General features: G+C 54.2%; 4 protein-coding genes across 4 annotated transcripts in view; 3 read left to right on the top strand and 1 right to left on the bottom strand.

Moving 5' to 3' along the window:
* Nucleotides 1–735: 735 nt before the first annotated feature.
* Nucleotides 736–6541, top strand: PTSG_12824 (serine/threonine protein kinase; the record flags this gene model as incomplete). Its single annotated transcript, XM_004989760.1, has 5 exons — nt 736–788; nt 1715–1798; nt 2020–2103; nt 2344–2427; nt 2529–6541. 5 exons carry the CDS (start codon nt 736–738, stop codon nt 6475–6477), a joined length of 4254 nt encoding a protein of 1417 aa, XP_004989817.1. The 3' UTR covers nt 6478–6541.
* Nucleotides 6542–7474: 933 nt separating this feature from the next.
* Nucleotides 7475–11768, top strand: PTSG_12823 (uncharacterized protein; the record flags this gene model as incomplete). The annotated part of the gene is made up of 8 exons (XM_004989759.1): nt 7475–7552; nt 7820–7870; nt 8110–8254; nt 8482–8576; nt 8787–8903; nt 9194–9616; nt 9856–10022; nt 10242–11768. The coding sequence occupies 8 exons, from the start codon at nt 7475–7477 to the stop codon at nt 11398–11400; spliced, it is 2235 nt and encodes a 744-aa protein (XP_004989816.1). The 3' UTR covers nt 11401–11768.
* Nucleotides 11769–12186: 418 nt separating this feature from the next.
* On the top strand, nt 12187–18018 carry PTSG_12822 (uncharacterized protein; the record flags this gene model as incomplete). Its single annotated transcript, XM_004989758.1, has 18 exons — nt 12187–12328; nt 12480–12635; nt 12926–12981; nt 13146–13236; nt 13477–13568; nt 13724–13809; nt 14019–14115; nt 14413–14472; nt 14609–14833; nt 15078–15130; nt 15305–15381; nt 15667–15761; nt 16187–16344; nt 16610–16797; nt 16940–17024; nt 17203–17244; nt 17439–17502; nt 17843–18018. Coding segments are annotated over 18 exons (1874 nt in total), but the record flags the coding sequence as incomplete, so codon positions are not given.
* Nucleotides 18019–18707: 689 nt separating this feature from the next.
* Nucleotides 18708–19407, bottom strand: part of PTSG_09016 (uncharacterized protein) — a gene marked incomplete at both ends in the record, with an annotated part of 2437 nt that continues 1737 nt past the window's right edge. Inside the window, 2 exons of the mRNA XM_004989757.1 lie at nt 18708–18848; nt 19191–19298. Coding sequence (XP_004989814.1) covers nt 18708–18848; nt 19191–19298 — 249 coding nt within the window. The remainder of the gene's footprint in view (nt 18849–19190; nt 19299–19407) is intronic.

Genomic DNA, 19407 nt, shown 5'->3' with positions numbered 1-19407 from the left:
AAAAATGTCTTCGCCAGCAGATCTGGGGAGACGAAGTTGTGTGCAAAGTGGCCCTTGCGTTGTTACTCCAAGCCCTGTGATGCGCTCACCAACTCTCGGATCTGTGTTCTTCTTGCCTGAATTGGCATGCACTACCAGTATTCTTCGCATGTCACTTGACCGGACAGAGATGCATGTTTTTTTGTCGACCCTTTCGAAGCTAACAGGCTTACGATCCCTTTCGTACGTGTTGTCATGAGTGTTGGTTGAAAGTGGCTGTTTGCTCACTCATTTTAATGTGTGTGGTTGGCACGTACACCGTGACTGCTGGTTTTGGTCCGTTGCCGTGGGTGTTATCTTCTGCATGGGTTGTGCTGTGCGGCTGGCATTGGTCATGAATTCTCACGAACTTTGAATGCGATTGTGTCTTGATCCACACAGTCTCTTTGCGATCAGCCTGCCACAAAAAGCCGAGAGCAAGCCGAAAACTTGGCAGGAGCTGCTGCAGATGAGGTTTTGTCCGCCGATGCTTCATCGGGAATCGTGCTGTGTGCTGACAATTTGATATGGATGGACTATTTGATTGCACGCACGGATGAGGGTGTGGTACATGCATACCAAACTTGGGGCATCATGCAGTCGAGTCACAGTTCTGTCTAACATGCGCTTGATCTTTCGTGCACTGTGTTGCACTGTGCCTGCTGGACACGCAGCTGTTTCTCCGGGTTTTTGCCCAAGACACCGGGACCCGGGAGCATGCGCGCACTTGCAGAAGCACTTGCCAAGTTGACGAACCTTCAACAACTCAAGTAAGTGAGCTGAACAAATGTTTGATCCGGTTATACGACTGCCAGCTAGCTTTTGCGACGTGCGCGCACGACAGACGACAGGCACAGACACACACGCATAAACAGCGACCGAGAGTGTGTGTGCGTGTGAGGGCGTGATAGGATTTCCTGTTAAAACACTTGTGACTGGCGGCTTTTGACATTACGAAGATTTGTTTTCTCTGGCATTGAACCTGTTTCTCAAGACTTGCATTGCATTGTGGTTGTGCTTACTTTGGCTGCGTGTTGCATGTGCAGACTGAACGGCAACAATTTCGGACCTGAGGGCATGGGCGCACTCGCAGCAGCACTTGCCAAGTTGTCCAACCTTCAACAACTCAAGTTTGTATGGGTGTGTTTGCGTGCGCGTGTGACTTGTGGAGCAGGCCCTACACAGTGGCGCTTTTGTGAGCGTGCTCAATGTTTGTGGGCTGTTTCGCTGCGTGTCGTGGAAGTTGAGCATGTACATCATGCCACTGACATCAGATGATCGTTGCACTGCACTTGACCGGTTTGTCATGTATCTTTGCAACTCCCCCCCCCCCAAAAAAATATTAGCTTGTCAACGAACGAGCTTGGGTGCGACGGCATGGGCGCCCTCGCAACAGCACTTGGCAACTTGACAAGCCTGCAACAACTCAAGTTTGTATACGTGTGTGTGCGCGCGCGTGTGTGTGTGGGTGTGCTGTACGGCCGATTCGTTGAATTGGTGTGGTGATGGATATGTTCATCGTTTTGCAGCCTGTGTGAGTGCATGTCAGGGTGGCTGAGCGTGTTTTTCATGCCGCTCGCTTTTACCTGATGTATTTGTTGTGCGAGGTTGTGACCTCATTCACATCACCACTCTGCGTGATGATTGCACTGTCCTTTTTTTTTTCTTCTTTTTTCCCCTGCGCACTCCCAACTAGCTTGTCATCGAACGAGCTTGGGTGCGACGGCATGCACGCCCTCGCAACAGCACTTGGCAACTTGACAAGCCTGCAACAACTCGAGTTAGTTAGTGTGGATTTTATGGGAGACAGACTCGTTGAAGTGGTGTTGTGCTTGAGGTGTCCATGGCTTGCGGTATATTGTAGGAATAGTTGCGCACGTGCATCATTATGGTACAGGGTTGTAGCCGTCGTCACGTGTCGACTCACCAGTGAGTGACGTTTTACGATTGGTGCACTTGCTTTTGCTTTTCTTGTGTGTTGACTGCGGGCGTGATGTGCAGTCTGAGCAGCAACAACGTTGGACCTGAGGGCATGGGCGCCCTCACAACAGCACTTGCCAAGTTGTCCAACCTTCAACAACTCAAGTTTGTATGCGTGTGTTTGCGTGTGTGTGTGTGCGTGTGTGTGTGTGTGTGTGTTTGTGTGTGTGTGTGTGTGTGTGTGTGTGTGTGTGTGTGTATGCGTGTGTGTGTGTGTGTGTGTGTGTGAAGCACGTGCACGGTGACACTGGGCCCGTAGCCATGGATCATTGTGTGTTACTCACGTTTGACCCCTGATTTATTTTGTGATTCCTGATGAACCCTTTTACATCTCGTGCCCATTAGTATCAACAGGAACAGCCTTGGCTCTACGGGCATGCACGCGCTTGCAAGGAGCGTTGAAAACCTGGCAGCTCTGCGTTATCTCAGGTTTGTGTTTGTTCGTTGTGCTCATTTGTTAACCGATATTGTTGACACGCTGCTATGCACTCCCGACGCGTTTCTCACATGTATGCTGACGGCCACTGCAGCGTTACAAACAACAGCATCACGCACCTGACACCTGAGTATCTCAAGACTGTTCACATTCGTGTCGTTGATGTGAACGAAAACCCCATCCTGTGCCCTCCCGGCTCGGTTCTTACCCCAGAAGAAAGCTTCTGGTATGACGATCTCGATGAGGGGCCCTGGGACAACCGTCAGGGAATATTTCCGTATCTACGCGACGTGGAAAAGGGGCACGAGCTTCTCACACGATCTCGCCTCGTGTTTATTGGGGATGGCGGTGTCGGCAAGACCACCCTCAAGGCGGCGCTGATGATGCTGCACAACGCCGATCGCGAAACGTTGCTGGAGGGCATTCGTACGTCCTTACGCACCGAGTTGAGAAGGTACACAGAGGCCGACTTCCGCCAGTGGGTGGATCACGATCTGGCGCACAGGGACGGGTTCTTTGACGAGGAGTGCCCGAGGGCCAAGGGTATAACGGGGAAGCGATGGTTGGCATGCACCGATGACCAACTGCAGCAGTGGTTTGGCAGTGCAAACACGCCTGCCTCTGAGGACGTTGTGCAGCGCATGCTTCAGGCAAAGCGCTTTCTCCTCAGCAAAGGTAGCAAATTGTCTTCGTCCAAAGACAGCGGCAGCCCGTTCCAGCAGCTCTTGCACATGCCGCACGTGTGGACGGAAGGCATTGACGTGGACCACTGGATCAAGCACGCGTTTGACTTGTGGGATTTTGCGGGCCAGCTGGAGTTCTTCCCGGCCCACCAGCTCTTCATGGCCTCGCACATGGCCGTGTACCTCCTTGTGTTTGATGCCTCAAAAGGGTTGGAGCATTCCATCGCCCGTATCAGTGTGTGGCTCGGCCTGCTGCAAGCATGCCGCCTGTCTCGACACAAGCAAGCCGAAGCCGTGCAAGTGCGGCTGGTCGCCACCAAGACAGACTTGCCATCCTTTGATTTTGATCTCCAGCACCTCCACGCTGTTGTGCAAGAGCGGGTTGGAAGCGAGTTTCATCTTGGACACTGCTGTTTTGCCCCACGCTACGATGAACACGACATTGGTGATGCAGGCGCCGACTTCGGCCTTGTTGCCTTGGATGAAGAACTCGCGACACTGCGAAGGGAAGGTGTGCCCTACGTCCAAGTCCCTACCGCCTATTTGAGCATCAAGAACTGTGTGCAGAGCATGAAAATGGAGCAGCACCAGGTGTGGCCCATCATTAGTGTGTCCGAGATCGACTTCCGAGACAAGGACCCCGACCTCATTTTGAGGTTCTTGGACGATGCGGGTGTGGTGCGGCGCATTCCCGATGACGAGGACCGGTGTGTGCTGGAGCCGGTGACCTGGCTAAGCAAGCTGATGGCGGCGCTGCTGCACCCGCTGCACGGCTTGAGGCTGACGACTGCGCAGGCGGGCACAGCAAGCACAGCGGTCTTCGTGCCTGGCGTATCTGTACTACAAGCCGTGAACGCGCTGGAAAAACGAAGCATTCGCATCCCACAGTACGCGCAGGACGATTTGCTGCCATTCCTCGCTTCCTTTGACGTGTGCTTTGCACTGGGTGACGGACGCTTCACGTTTCCCGCCCTCCTTCCTCGCCAAGATCCTCACCCGACCATCAGAGCCAGGATGAACGAGCTGCTTGGCAGTGAGCCGGGCGTCATCTTTGGACGGCGCCTGCAGTGCACAAAGTCGGACGACTGGCTGCCGCCCACGTGCTGGTCAGCGATTGTGAGGCGGCTGTTTCCGATTGTGAACGCCATTCGAGGCGTGCCTATCCACCTCAGCTTGGGCATGTTTGTGGCCCAAATCAACGACACCAATTGCCTGGCGGTGTGCACGGATGATCACGAGTTTTCCCACTGTCTGGATGTGATTGCAGTTGGCGGTAACGCTGCGGTCCTTGATCTCGCCATGTTCTTTGTCATCAATGGCCTCAAGCGGTTGATGACTTTGTCCACGCTGGAGAAGCGCTGTTTGGTCACAGCTGCCGCAACAGATCCTCTGGCAGTCACCCAACCCTTGCTCCAGCGCGGCATGCGTACGTTTCCCGCACCCACGACGGTGCGCCCTGGTGCGATCTTACCTCCTCCTCCTCCTGCTGAAACTGACCTGGTTGGGGTATATTATCACTATCTGCTGCAACATCAATTCCAGTATATTGGGAGCATAGGCCAGCTACTTCACCAACAAGAGCTTCAAGATGCGTTTTGTATGACGACAGATCCCCGCATCGTGGAAGAACGACTGCCAACGACCTCCGCACCGCAACCCACGTGGCCTTGTGGTGCGCAACATGTCCTCGATGGCATACGGGTTTCGTCGTTGCAATTTATGGGTGGGCTCTTTGGCAAGCACGTGTACGAAGGCAGCATGTCTGATGCTGAAGGCACGGCAGGTGGCACACATGCGCCCTCTCATGCGACAGCTTCCAACACTCAGGTGGCTGTGTGGGCAATTATGCAACCAAGCAGTGCACTGCAGCTACCTGCAAGTGGCACGGTACTGCCTGATGCCCTCCTTCGCTACCAGGGCGTTCAGCACGACAGCAGCCTCAACATTTCCTTCCTGCCAGCGCGCGTGCCATGTCACTCGCGCCCGTTGTCGCCGGATATCTTGTCCTCCCTTGATCACGCGGCGCTGCGCTCTCTCATCCGTGGCATCACTCACGGACTGCACTTCCTGCACTCGCGTCAGCTCACGCACGGCAGCCTATGCGCACATCACGTGCTGTGCTGTCCGCAGGAGGTTGGGGCGAGCGTACCCAGCAGCAGCGTGTACCGTGCAAAGCTGGCTGCATACGGGCTGGGTGTTGGGTGCATGGATTGTGGTCAGGAGTGGCTGGCACCAGAGCAGCGTGCTGTTGCCCCACATCACCGCCAAAGGTCAAAGTCAGCAGACATGTTTGCGTTTGGCCAGGTGATTGCATTCATCCGCATGCGTGGCAATGTCAGCAACACCACCACCCCCACCAGCAGCAGCAGCGACAGTACCACCAGTACCACCACCAGCGCCATGGCTGGCGTTGTCAACGAGGGTGCAGAGGCGGCGTTTCAGGAAGCGGCCAAGTACGCCGTTGTGCGGCTTACACGCAAGGCACCAGCACAACGCGTGAGCGCGGATGATTACCTCCGCACAGCAGAAGGCGGCGGCGTCTTCCTGTTCCAGGACCATGACCCGAGCGACGTGGCGGCGCGCTGCTTGTTGCCTGCGCTGCAGTTGAGCCAGGTGCGAGTGAAGAAACAGCAGTGCACAAGTGATGAGTGGCAGCAGCTAAGCGCCGACAAGAGGAACGCCATCGGCAAGTTCCTCAGCCAGTGGACGGGTGGGTATTGGTTGGCGCACACTGGTGTCGGTGGAGGACATGACAACGTCACTGACAAATGGAAGGCTGTGCTACGCCAAGGAATGCCAGCGCTGATGCATGCCATGGAACACAGTGGCGGCGACTGCAGCAGCAGCAGCACCTGTGGCGATGCGTGTGACTACAGTGATGACGTGCAAGGGCTGTTTCAATGCATGTACGACCTCGTGTACGATACCCAACCATGGTGCTCTGTGGAAGTGCTGCGTCAAGCTGGCTTGCTGGATGAGACCACTCAGGCACTGTGCAAGGCGACACTGTATCGCCAGCTGAACCACATGCTCCCGTCTGTGTTTTTGTGTTTGCACAACTTCCGACGAGCGTCAACGGCGCCCTTCAAGGCCGCACAGGCTCTGAGCCTGCACTTTGGACACGGTGGTGGCAACGCCAGCGAGAAGCAAAAGAAGCCCGCCACCATGGCGGCAACTGCGCAAGGCGAGTTGCAGGCGCTGCACCTTGACGATGATGCAATGGAGCTTTCGGCGCCAGACACGGAAGTGTCTAGTTCAACCATCAAAGCAAATCAGAAGAACAAGGCTGCGTTGAAGTCGGTGCAGCGGTGGTTAGCTGAGGATCAGATGGAAGACGATGACGCCGACGCAGATTGCTGATGAGGGTGCGTTGGGGGGGGGGGGTTCCGTGCAGCGTGTTCGTTGTGAAGGGATTGTGTGTGTGTGTGTGTGTGTGTTTGTGTTTGTTATGTGTTTGTGTGTAAGCACATGGTTGTGTTGTGAATTCTTCCATCTGCCTGCAGCCATGTACCGTGTGAGGTTGTCTCTGTCTGTGCCTTGCTTTTGCCGTTGTTGGTTTCTCTCTTGCTTTTTTTCGCTTGCGGTCGTGTGTCGTAAACTCCCTAACACTCCCAACAACCTCAAGCAGCAACACAAGCTAAGCGCGCGCACAGAGCGCATTGCCTCGCACCTTCGCGAGCGCGTCGCAAACTGTTCCGTTGCCAAGTCTGTCGGCATGCAAGTGATGCGTGCTTGCAATGCTGTCACGCGATGTGACGGTGATGTGACGGTGATGTGATGTGCGCGTGGCGTGAGATGTGACTGTGTTCACATTGTGGCGAACAACAAACTTTGGGTGTTTTTGAACGGGGCAGCATGGATTTGGCGCGTTGTGTGTGCTTGGGGGAAATACCCATGAATTTTCTGCATGCATGCATGACACGGCGTTCAAAAACCAGTGTGCAATTGTTTTTGGTGCGGTTTTTGGGTCTCTCTCTTCTGTGTTTTTGGTTGTTTTGTGTGCGGTATGAACGCACAACCATGTGAACTCGGCACGTCATGGCCGAGCTTGGTTGCCGAGGGAAGGTGCTTCGCGACGACAACATGACAACATGACGGTTGTCGAGGAACAGTGCCACGCTGCCTGTGGGCTTGTTGGAGCTGTTGTGTCTCCTGCGTGTCGTCTCTCGCCACAACTGCGTGCCTTTGGTTTTTGTCTGTTGTCTGTTTTGTTGTGGACTGAGCGTGTGCCAGGTGTGCTGTTCATTTTCTTCGCACACCTGCACACACAAAGCACAAGCACACATCTTCCAACTTCCCTCCACAAACCTACAAACACACATCCACGCACATCCACACATATCCACAAACCACCACCATGGGATCCCCGCTGATGCTGGTTGCGCTGGCACTGGCGGCACTCACAGTCGCCTCCCTTCCTTCTGCGACCCTTGGGGTTAGTGGTCGAGGAAGACCTGGCACGCCCACTATCGCGATGGCCACGTACCAGTGCGCCACTACCCTGCCTGGCTGTCCTTGTGTCCTGCGTATGGTTGAATGAAGGAAGAGGAAACAAAGTCTGTTTGCTTCGCATCGCGTGCCATGGGCGTCGATTTTTTGGGTTGTGCGTGCCGAAGCCGTTCTCTCAACCGCGGTACTGCTCAGGATCATTGCGTTGACTGCCGTTCTGCTTTTCCGCTTTCCCCTGTGCTTGTTGTGACAGGCCGTCACCCTCGGAGATGAGCTGACCGCCTCGGAGTTTTTCGATGAAACGGTACGACACCGCCGCTGCAGCAGCAGCAGAAGAGAAGGGAGACGCTCGTGTTGTGTAGTGAAGTGAAAATCAACGGACGGGATGACATGCGACATGCATTGGTTCTTTGATGGTGCAAATGCAGGCGTGTGGAAAAGGTGTGCGCGTGCGACCCTTTTCCTTTTGTAGCTCAACTCCTACTCACGCGAGACAGCAACTAACTGCCTTGTGTTGTTTGGTGCACCTGTTGCTGTGTGTAGGCCCTCACGACAAGCTGCAGCCAGCTGACCGCGTCTGCTGTTGGCTACTACTTTGAGAGCGGCCAAGCCACCGGCATCTCCCGCTCACGTTGCACACTTGGCGGTTCCTGCCAGTGCGACCAGCTTGACACCTGCGATACCGGTGGTACGTCTTGTCTGTGTGTGTTGTGTTGTGCGTTGTGTGTGTGTGCGCGTGTACATATGTGCGTTGTGTGTTCCATGTGTTACGTGCGCAAGTGTACTTCTTGGGTATGTGTGCGCACACGCATACTTTTGAGGCATTCTACCGCTTGCGCTCCGCCATTTGTTCCACTTCAGTTGTCCTTCTTTCGTCCTCATCACACGTGGCTGCATGCAAAACATCCTGTGCAGACTGCCTCAGGGTGTATCGGTGCAACGACACGACCTTCAACGGATGCTTTGCCGTGACCAACTGCACTCAGAATAGCTTCGACACCACGTTGGAGGTTGGTGCCTCTGTTCATGCGGGCGGGAATAGACTATTTCCGCTGCCTTTTGTATTGCTGTCATTGGCCACCCTGCACGAATCCCCTCATGACCCCAAACAGAACCCACCCCATTTCATTATTTCTTATTCACACACACACACACACACACACACACACACACACACACACACACACACACACACACACACACAAAACACACTCGCACAGGTGCAAGTTGACTGCAGTCGTGGGCTTCCACTGGACGAACGTAGCGAGGAAGATTTGGACTTGTTTGCCATGCGCTGGAAACAGGCCCTGAGCGATGATTGCGGCATCACTGGACGGGTGTGTGCGTGTATGTCTGTGTCTGTGTCTGTGTGGAGGTCGCTTCATCCCCACGCTGTGATGGCTCACACACATACAACCACTACACACACACACACACACTCTCTCTCTCTCTCTCATACACTGACGCCACAACAGCATAAACGCACACATGCGCATTGTCAGCTGCGAATGCATGTACCAACACAAGAATACACTCACTCACTCACTCACACACACACACACTCACTCGCTCGCTCCGCTCACACACACACACACTTACACATGCACACACACTTACACACGCACAGTTGTGCCGGTACTATGGCGACACGGCAGAGTCGCTGCAAGTGATCAATGGATCCACCTTCCGCACCACCGCCCTCAATGCTGCCCATGCGGAAGACCTTGCGATTTGCGCAGAGACTGCGCAGTTTCGTTTCAACCGCTGCACCGTCGTGTCTGTGGTGGAGGTGTCGGCCACGACGACAACCACAACAACAACGACAACAACCACAACGACCACAACAACAACAATCACAACAACCACAACAACCACAACAACCACAATAACCACCACCACTACTACGACAACAACAACAACAACAACAACAACAACAACAACAACAACAACAACAACTACAACGACAACGACAACGACCACAACAACAACAACAACTGCACCGCCTTGTGACTATGACTGCGAAGACAGTGTGCAGTTGTGCATCGGCAAGGTGCGTCGGACAGAACGTTGTTTGGCAGCTGGCACACAGTTTACATGCCTTTTGTCCTTTCGTCCTTCGTCTGCAGTCCTGCAGCATTGTTGTGTCTTGGCATCACGCGATCACTGCTGCCGGTCCTTGTGCAAGCTATTCACGCACACACATACACACACATACACACACACGCACACACACGCACACATACACACACATACACACACATATACACACATATACACATACACATACAGGCGTCGCTGGACACGGGAAACGGGCGGGACGTCTTTGCAGAGTGCATGACAGCCAGATCACACCACAGCAGCGGCGCGTTTGTGGCGTTGGGAGTCTGCCTGGCAGACTGCGACGAAGTGACGGGCACCACCACGCGCGATGAAACCCATCCAATCTACTTCTGCTAGTAAGATCCTGTCATTCAAAGTGTTGGTTCATGCAACGAGCTGTAAAGGGCATGTATGACTTTGTCTGCAATGTTGCCATCTGTTTCGCTCATGCCACCTGCCTTACTCGAGTACCGCATGCGGACCTACGGACCATGTTCATGCTCTGTGGTTGCGTACGAGTATTCTCACACACGCACGCCTCCCACACACACGCACGCACACACACATACACGTAGTCAGATGTGCGCGTTCAGCACAGCTGATGTCGACTGCGATGTCGTGTTCACGTCAACTACCACAACAACAACGACGACAACAACAACCACAACAACAACGACTACTACGACAACTACGACAACGACCACTACGACGACTACGACCACGACAACTACTACCACTACCACGACAACCACGACCACTACCACGACTACGACCACCACCACCTGCGCAACCACTGTCGCAACGGCGGGCACTGCAACGAGTGGACAGTCTGAATCGACAGACGTCATGTTCGCTTCCAACGGCATTGGCTATGCGTGCCCTGGGTCAGCGACGTATGTGATGACCATCGATCCCAGCGACGACAGCGTCAACGCAACAGCCATTGATGTGTCTGCATACGGCACGAACCTGAACTGGTACGGCGGCGCATTCTCCAACGGATACGCCATCTGCGTCCCATATCATTTGAAAAACATCGCGCTTGTCATCGACACCAGTGACAACAGCATTAGCACCACTACCTTTTCAACGTCTTGCTCCAGCGCTTGCTACCGAGGGGCCACTGCCGTCAACGGCAAGGTCTACGGCACACCATTCCGTGCATCGGAGCTGCTCATCATCGACGCTGCCACAGGCACCACAGACACCAGCATCGACGTGTCTGCTTACGCACCAGGCGTCACCTACAAGTGGGCTGGTGCCGAGGTGGCAGCTGATGGTCGCATCTTCATGGCGCCGTGGAGCAGCAACAATATCCTCGTCATCGATCCCGACACGAACGCCGTCTCCACCATTGCCATCCCAGCACTCGACAAAGCCTTCGCAGATCTTGTTGCAGCACCAAATGGCCTCCTCTTTGGCGTTCCCTCGGATGCCACCTACGTGCTCATTGTGGATCCTAGCGACGACAGCGTCGACACGACGAGCATCACCGACATCAGCTCTGGCACCTTCAAGTGGCTCGGTGGCGCTGCTGCTTCAGATGGCCTCTTGTACATGGTCCCGTCGAGTGCCTCAACCATCCTCGCTGTGAACCCAACAACCCTGGAAGTCACGGAAGAATCCTCGCCTGTCAAATACTGCGGCTTAGCCCGCACCGCTGACAATGGTGCTGTGTATTCGACAACGGGCTATGCTGCCGCCTTCTTGGTGATCGGGCCAACTTGTGCGTGAGCTGACTTGGGTGGGTGTGTTCTGTTCGCACAATCGTGGCACTGTATGGACCACGTGCGCCTCTGTGCTTTCGGTCTCTATGATGGCGCTTGTCCTCGTTGCTGCTGCTCGCTTGTTTTGTTTATGTGTGCATGTGTGCATGTGTGAAGGTGTGTGTGTGTGTCTACCACGTGGGCTTGTGTGTTGTGTGTGCCCGACCGGGTGTGGTTGCTTGCCGTGTGACTGCGTGGTATGATCGATCACACCGCGTGCTTGTTCTGAGGTGCTTTGCCCGTCATCCTCATCAAACCCGAGCTTGCAAGTGGGGTCCTGGTGCTCGTGTTTGACTGTGCATTGTGCCTTCGTTTAACACCATCTTCAGTGCTTCGTTTCGTGTCAGTTCGCCTGACGTTCTTTGCTTGAGGCTTTGATGGTGTTGGCGCTCTTCTAGTCTTCTGTCCGTCCAGGCCTGATCAATTCAGACAGTATGAGCAATGACTCGAGCGTGTGTGTGCCTGTATGCGTGTGCGTCTGTGCGTGGAAGCCATTGAAGCATTGAATCAAAAGAACAAGCAAGATTGCTGTCACGTGAGAGCAATATCAAATCATGGAGCTGAGAGAAGTTGTCTAATTGAGAAAAGCAGTGCTCCAGTGTTAGACCGCTAGAGAGCAAGAACGCAAGAGTGTCGCTCGGCTGAGTGTTGGTGGTGTGTTGGTGTGTTGTTGTGTTGAGGGTGGTGAAAAGCAGGGAACAACACATGGGGCATTGTTGGCGATCTGTCGGCAGTGTTCATAATTTTCGAGCGTCAATGACGCTGGGAAGGAAGGCAAAGGAAGGACAAGACAAGCAAGAAGCAAGCGTGTCTGTGTTGTGCTTGCTCTGTGCGGCAATGCGACCTGTGCTGGCGGCGAGCGTCGTTCTCGTGCTCCTCGTCTTCGCTGGGGCCAGGTGCGCGCTTTGGTTTTGTGTGTGGCATGTTGTTGCGCTGTCGTGGGCGATAGGCGCTGCCGTGTTGTTCTGTTGTCAGCAACCTCAACCTCAAGACCTCTTCACTGAACCAGCTCTCTCTCTCTGACCACAATGCTTCGTTTCGATGCAGTGGGGTTGAACACGATGTCACGGATGCAGACCGAGCGCGTCTTGGGGTGCCTCAGTCAACCACTGCAATAGCCAAGACAAGGCGCGTGGAGCAAAGGCGGCGAGCAATACGGAGAACGTGTCCCAAGAAGTCGTTGATGCACAAAGTGAACCACAGGTACACAAGAGTGTTTGTGTGTGTGTGTGTGTGTGTGTGTGTGTGTGTGTGTGTGTCTGTCCGTCTGTGTACATGCGCGTGTGCCTGCATGCAAGCATGTTTGGCCGTTAGCAGTTACACAAGCTTCTTTGCCTGCGTTGGTCACCTCTCCTCTGTCCGTTTCAATTCATCTTCCAACAACAACAACAACAACAACAACAACAACAACAACAACAACAACAACAACAACAACAACAACAACAACAACAACAACACACACACTCTCTCTCCCTCTGTTGTTCCACATACAGGAACGTGTGCACGTGTGGAGCGACCTCAGAGTGTGCCGGCCCACGGTGTTCACACGGTTGGGTGGCTTGCGTCTTGGCTTGTTAATGTGCTTGCCTGCATGCATGCATGCATGCATGCGTGCGTGAATGTCACGTGCGTTGATACCTTGTGGGCAACCCATCCGTTGATGTGGATCTGACATCGTTTGTGTTGCCATTGCCATTGGATGCCTGTTTCCAGCGACTGTGGTTGATCCTGACACTGGCTTCTCTCGCCGAGCAGCCGTGTTTCCCCCTGACTGCACCGAATGCATCTGCTACGATCAGAAGAAGTATGTTTGTGTGTTCGTTTGTGTGTGTGTGTGTGTGTGTGTGTGTGTGTGTGTGTGTGTGTGTGTTCGTTTGTGTGTTTGTGCGCGCCTGTGTGCTTGTGTTAGTGTGTACATCTGTGTACATCTGTGTACATCTGTGTACATGTGTGTACATCTGTACATCTGTGTGGCCGTGCAGCGTTTGCACGAAGTTTTCGTTGCATGCAAGCACATCTCACGCACACTGTGTGGGCCACGCAGGCGGCCACCACCTCCACTACCGCCGCTGTCACGAGCCCGGTTCAGCCGAGAATTGCACCGCCCTCTCATCGTGTGGACCGACAGCGACACAGGTGCTGCAGGTGTATGTACGTGTTTGTGTTGGGTGGGTGGGGGAGGAGAAATAAGTATGGTTCCTGCATTGCATGTGTGTCTCATCTGTTGCTCTCGGTCCGTTCATCTCCCTTGCACTCACTGCTCCCTTGCTGGTCTTATGCCCAAAACACAGCTTCGTCGCGGCGTCCCACCTGCCTCACGCCGCCCGTGTGTGTTCACCAGGGCGAGCTTCACTTTCCGCCCCTCACCAGCTCTCAGGTGTGTGTGTGTGTGTTTGACTGTGTGTGTCTGTGTCTGTGCGTGTGTGCGTGTGTGTCTGTGTGTGTCTGTGCGTGTCTGTGTGTGTCTGCGTGTGTGTGTGTGTGCCGAGAGAGTGCTGATCTGCTTTCCTTGTTTTGCTCCCGTTGACGCCCTGGCCTCATCAACTGTGCCACCTCTCATCACTCTTCTCTCCTCGTCCTGCTCAGGTGTCGGCACTGCGCCAGTGCGGTGTGGATGTGAACACGTCTCTCCCCGCCCTCTCCTCCGCCGCACTCAGCACAGCCCCTGTCGTCGACCTCACAAGTGAGAACAACTTGTTGTGCGGGGTGTGCGGGGTGTGCGTGTGTGTGCACGTGAGCATATGTGCGTGAGTGTGGGCATGCCTGTCCGTCTGGCGTCTATCCTGCTTGTCTGTCTTCTTGTGTGTGTGTGTGTGTGTGTGTGTGTGTGTGTGTGTGTGTGTGTGTGTGTGTGTGTGTGTGTGTGTGTGTGTGTGTGTGTGTGTGTGTGTGTGTGTTTGCGTCTCTGTGAGGGTGCCTTGTGTACATCCTTGTTCGCTGTTCCCACCTCGCTGTCGTGCGATGCGGTCCTCGCGCACAGACACGACGCTGCTTGGCTGGAAGCGGGCGCGAAACTGGCATTTTCCCCATTTTGCAGTTGGTAAGCTTGCCTGCAGGCATGCAGCTGCGCTGCAGCACGCTCGTGCACGTGCACGTGCTCGTTGCCTCCTTTACCTCTCACATGACCCAACTGCATATGTGTGCGCGTGCGCTTGTGTGTGTGTGTGTCGTGTCAGACGTGCTGTGGCTGCTGGATGCCTACGATCTTCTCTACGAATACGGCGGCACCGCAGCACCAACGCACTCCCCCTCATCATCTTCATCAACATCATCAGCACTGCACACGCCGCACCGTATAATGCATTGCCTTCGCCGCGGGTCCACCACCACAAAGCCGCCGCCATCGTCAGCATCGTCAACTCCTGACGGAGACTGTGCCCACGTGCACCTTCACAACATGTGTGAGTGAGTGTGTGAGTGAGTGAGTGAGTGTGTGTGTGTGTGTGTGTGTGTGTGAGTGTGTTTTGGCGTACATCATTCATGTGTGTATGTGTGAGTTGGGATGACTCCACTGGACAGGAAGTGTGGACACTGTGTCTGTTCCATCTTCTTGTTTGGTGTTTGGTTGTCCTACGCAGCTTCTTGTCATGTGCCTTCTGACTCTACCAACTTGCCTGCATGCAATCATGTGTACTTGGATTCCAGCGCTGCTGGTGGACGTGGAGTTGAGCGACGTGTGGTCCGCCGAGTTTATGCATGTGAGTGAACGGTGGTTTTGTGATTATTTTGTATGTGTGTGTGTGTGCGTGCATGTGCCGTGTGTGTACGTGTGTGTAAATCTATTTCTCGACATCTCTTCCCTCCTTCCTTCCTCACATCATCGTCACCATCCCCCCTCATCATCGTTCACCAACTGCAATGCTGACGTGCAGCTGCTGTCCCGCCGCTTCCTGCGGTTTCAAACACTCACGCATCGTTGGCGCCCAAACGCCCTCTACTGCTTCAACGGGTATGCATGTGCTGTTTATGTTTCGTGCATGTACGTCTGAAGCGAGTCGATGTCGGCTGCTAGTGCTTTTGCTGGCATTCACCGCTCGCTGCACACATGAAACTAATCATCGTGCCCGCGTCAACACTCCATGTGCTTCATTGACACATTGTTGACCTCCTTGTCACACACCAATCGTTCCACCTGCAAACAACACCACCACCACCGCCATCAACACTACATCATGACCATTGCAACTATCATCACTTCCTTATCGAATGCTCCACTTCCGTTTTGTACCGTCAGCCTGCTGTCGAGCAACACGCCGTTCCACCGCCTGCCGCCCACCACCCTCGATGCGAAGACCGGGTTCTTTGCCGACCACAACATCGACAGAGCACGTGAGGCGTGATGGTGGCTGCGTGAGTGCGCGCGCGATGTGGTGTGATGTGATGTGTGTCTTCGTGCATGCGTGCGTGTGTGTGTGTGTGCGCGCGCGTTGTGATGTGATGAGTTGGTTTGATGTGTTTGTGGATGAGGCACTCGGACAATGTATTCTTGTGGTTTTGCGCCCGCTCGCCTTTGTGTGCTTGTTCCATTGGTCGCGTACACAGCATCCTTCCTTGTGTCCCTGTAACCTCACCACCTCCTCCCCCGACACCGCCATCGCCATCGCTGCTTCATCCTGGTGTTACGTCCTTCACACACACACACACACACACACACACACACACACGCACGCACACACACGCACGCACACACACACACACGCACACGCGCGCGCATGCACACACACACACGCACACACACACACGCGCGCATGCAGCCATCAGCCTTGCGTCTCTTAAATCAGCGTCGTCGCCAGCAGCGATGAGGGTGGTCATTGTCAACCGACCAGCGAGCAGCGGGCGGTCCATATTGGGTGTTGATGCCATTGCCGGTGCGGTGCGGGCCACGCTCGCTGCACTCAATATCAGCCACGAGGTTGGGATGGGATGTGATGAGGGGCCTCGGGGCAGAGGAGGGAAAGGGAAGCATCGTGTCGTTTTGCTACCGTTTTGCTGGAAGGAGAGGTCTTTTGAGCGATTCAACGGCAAACACATACGCACATACATACGTCGGCGTCATGTCTGACACCAATTGCGCTTCTTCAACCACGCTCACGATTCCGTTACGCCCGTCCACACTCACGCACCTTCTGCCATTCCTTCCCTTCCTCCCTGCATCCTCCCCTCTCCCTCTGCTGCAGGTGATCGTGGAGGAACACTTGGAGACGAAATCGCTCTCTGCGCAGATTGCGCTGTTTAACGCGGCCACCGCTGTCATATCGGCACATGGCGCCGCCAACACCAACTGGCTGTTTCTTCGCCCAAACGCCCTCGCCATCGAGGTCTTCCCCTTTGCATACCATCCGCGGCAGTACAGCACCATCGCCCGGTGAGCAGGGGTCGTGTGTGTGTGTGTGTGTGTGTGTGTGTGTGTGTGTGTAAAGAATATCTACTCATGTATGAATGATTTCCGATTGACTGAGTTCCTCTTCTGCCTCTCACAGTCCATCATTTTTCACCCTTCACCACAGCCTCATTGGCGCAAAGTACAAGCCCATCCAGACGCAGCCAGATACCACCCGCTTCTTTGCCTGCATGCATCATTCCTCACCCGAGGTGTGTGTGCGTGTGTGTATGTGTGTATGTGTATGTGTGTATGTGTGTATGTATGTGTATGTGCGTATGTGTGTGTGTGTGCTTTGTCCAACTTGTGATTGCGTGTTTCGTGTTCCTCACCGTTGTCATGCGTGTGGCGTCTCAATGATCACTACCGTGCGCGTCACCACCGCTTCAGGTCCTCGTGAACGAAACCAATGCCATCATGGACGCTTGGCTGGTGAGTTGGAGCGATCTATAGGCCTTCGTGGCATGTGTTGTTGGCATGTGTCGTGTGTAGGTGTGTATGGATGGTCGCATGCATGCATGTCTGCGTGCAACTTGTGTTGTGCCCATCGTTGGAGTGTCATTGCTCCATTCTGCTGACGCACCACGTCGTATGGTTGCCTGCATGCACTGCTTCCATGCACACAGGAGGCCGAGCGCGAATATTGGCGATCCGGCGAGGAAACCATCAACTTTCTCGCAAAGCACAACGGTGGGCACATGTGCAGTGTGAAGCTTTTTCGTTTGCGTTCATGTGTGTGTGTGTATGTTTGCATGTGTGTGTGTATTTGCATGTGTGTGTATGTGTGTGTGTGTGTGTCTTGTGTGCGTGTGTGTTTGCACGTGTGTGTCTTGTGCGTGTGTATGTGTGCGTGTGTATGTGTGTATGCGAGCGAGAGAGAGTGTGTGTGCGTGTGCTTGTGCCCCTTCTTGCCCTCGTCTACCTGCCGCCTTAGCCTACCGCCCACTTACCCGCTGTTCCCATCACCCCACTCCCTGCATGCTCTTGCTTCCCCCCCCCCCATTCCAACCAATATTCTCCCTTTCATCAGCCTTTCCGCATCACCCAAAGGTGCGCCCGTGTGTGCGCGAACAGAACCTACACGTGAGCGCAGAGCCCATTGCCAACACCATCGCAGCTTTTGTCAAGAACCTGTGAAGTCGGAAGTGCTTGTGTGTGTGTGTGTGTGCGTGTGTGTGCTTGTGTGTGCTTGTGCTTGTGTTTGTGCGTGCTTGTGTGTGTGTGTGTGCAACGCGTGGGCACGTGGCGTTTGTGCAACACGTGGCGTTTTAGCGTATTAGTGTTTTGAGCTGCTGAAGTGTGGCCTCGTCATCATCGTCAGCACGGTGATGCTGTGCGGTGTTATTGTTATTTGATATTTGCTGTCCATAGGCCAGCATGTTTGCACGTGATAGCCGCTAATTTTCCCTCCTGTCATTCCACTCTCTCCTCTTTTGCTCAATTCTTCCGAGCACTGCGCCCACCTCTGTAAGCTATTTCACATCACAGCGCTTCGCGTCACGTGGCGCATGCATTTACGTTTCGTCATGCAAACACTTTTCGCAAAGCAAACGGGGGAGAGAGGAAGGAAAGATGGGGAAGTGATAACACGGCAGTTGTAAAGCAGTTTGGGGGAGAGACAAGCAGAGGGGGAAATGGGAGGAAGCTAAGGAGATGTGGCGTGTAATATGTGAATGCATGGCGTGCCGCCACACACGTTCATGCACCACACAACAAAACACAAAAGCAAGCAAACTGACAAGCAAACTGACAAGCAACTGACAAGCAAACTGACAAGCAAACTGACAAGCAAACTGACAAGCACACACACACACACACATACACACACGCACACACACACACACACACACACGAATAGACAAAGCAAACGAATCCCACACATCATCGTGTCCCTGTCACGCAACGACGAAGAAAGAGGACTTCACGACTTGACGATAGTATCGGACGATCCCGCTGTATCCGACATATGGGGATACGGCTGCCAGCGCCAGGCCAATGTAGTACGACAGGAACACCGGCAGAATGGCCCGCCGGCCCTGACGAGCAGGCAGAGGAGGGCAGGGGAGGGTTGCGTGTGTGTTTTGCGTGTGTGTTTTGCGTGTGTGTTTTGTGTGTGTGTATTGTGTGTATTGTGTGTGTGTGTGTGTGTGCGAGCGAGAGAGTGTGTGCGAGCGAGAGAGAGAGAGAGAGAGAGAGAGTGTGTGTGTGTGTAGTGTGTGTGTATTGTATGTATTGTGTGTGTGTGTGTGCGAGCGAGAGAGAGAGTGCGTGTGTGTTGTGTGTGTGTGTTGGGGGGGATACTAATCACTGACAAAGCGCACAGCGAGCAGGCCTCTGCATTGTCAAGGCATACGCATGTACACGTTCAGTCGCCTCACCTCTGCCATGTACGTGTGTCCCATGAGCACCGCCCACACAAGCATCCCGATGATGTGCGCACGTCGCATTGCCCGCTTCTCGTGTCGCACAAGATCGTCATGCAGCGTCTGATTCGTGTGTGTGTGTGTGTGTGTGTGTGTGTGTGTGTGTGTGTGTGTGTGTGTGTGTGTGTGTGTGTGTGTGTGTGTGTGTGTGTGTGTGTGTGTGTGTGTGTGT

This window comes from Salpingoeca rosetta, assembly GCF_000188695.1.
Source record: "Salpingoeca rosetta unplaced genomic scaffold supercont1.27, whole genome shotgun sequence".
Lineage (NCBI taxonomy): Eukaryota > Choanoflagellata > Craspedida > Salpingoecidae > Salpingoeca > Salpingoeca rosetta.
This window is presented reverse-complemented; position numbering and strand designations above follow the sequence as displayed.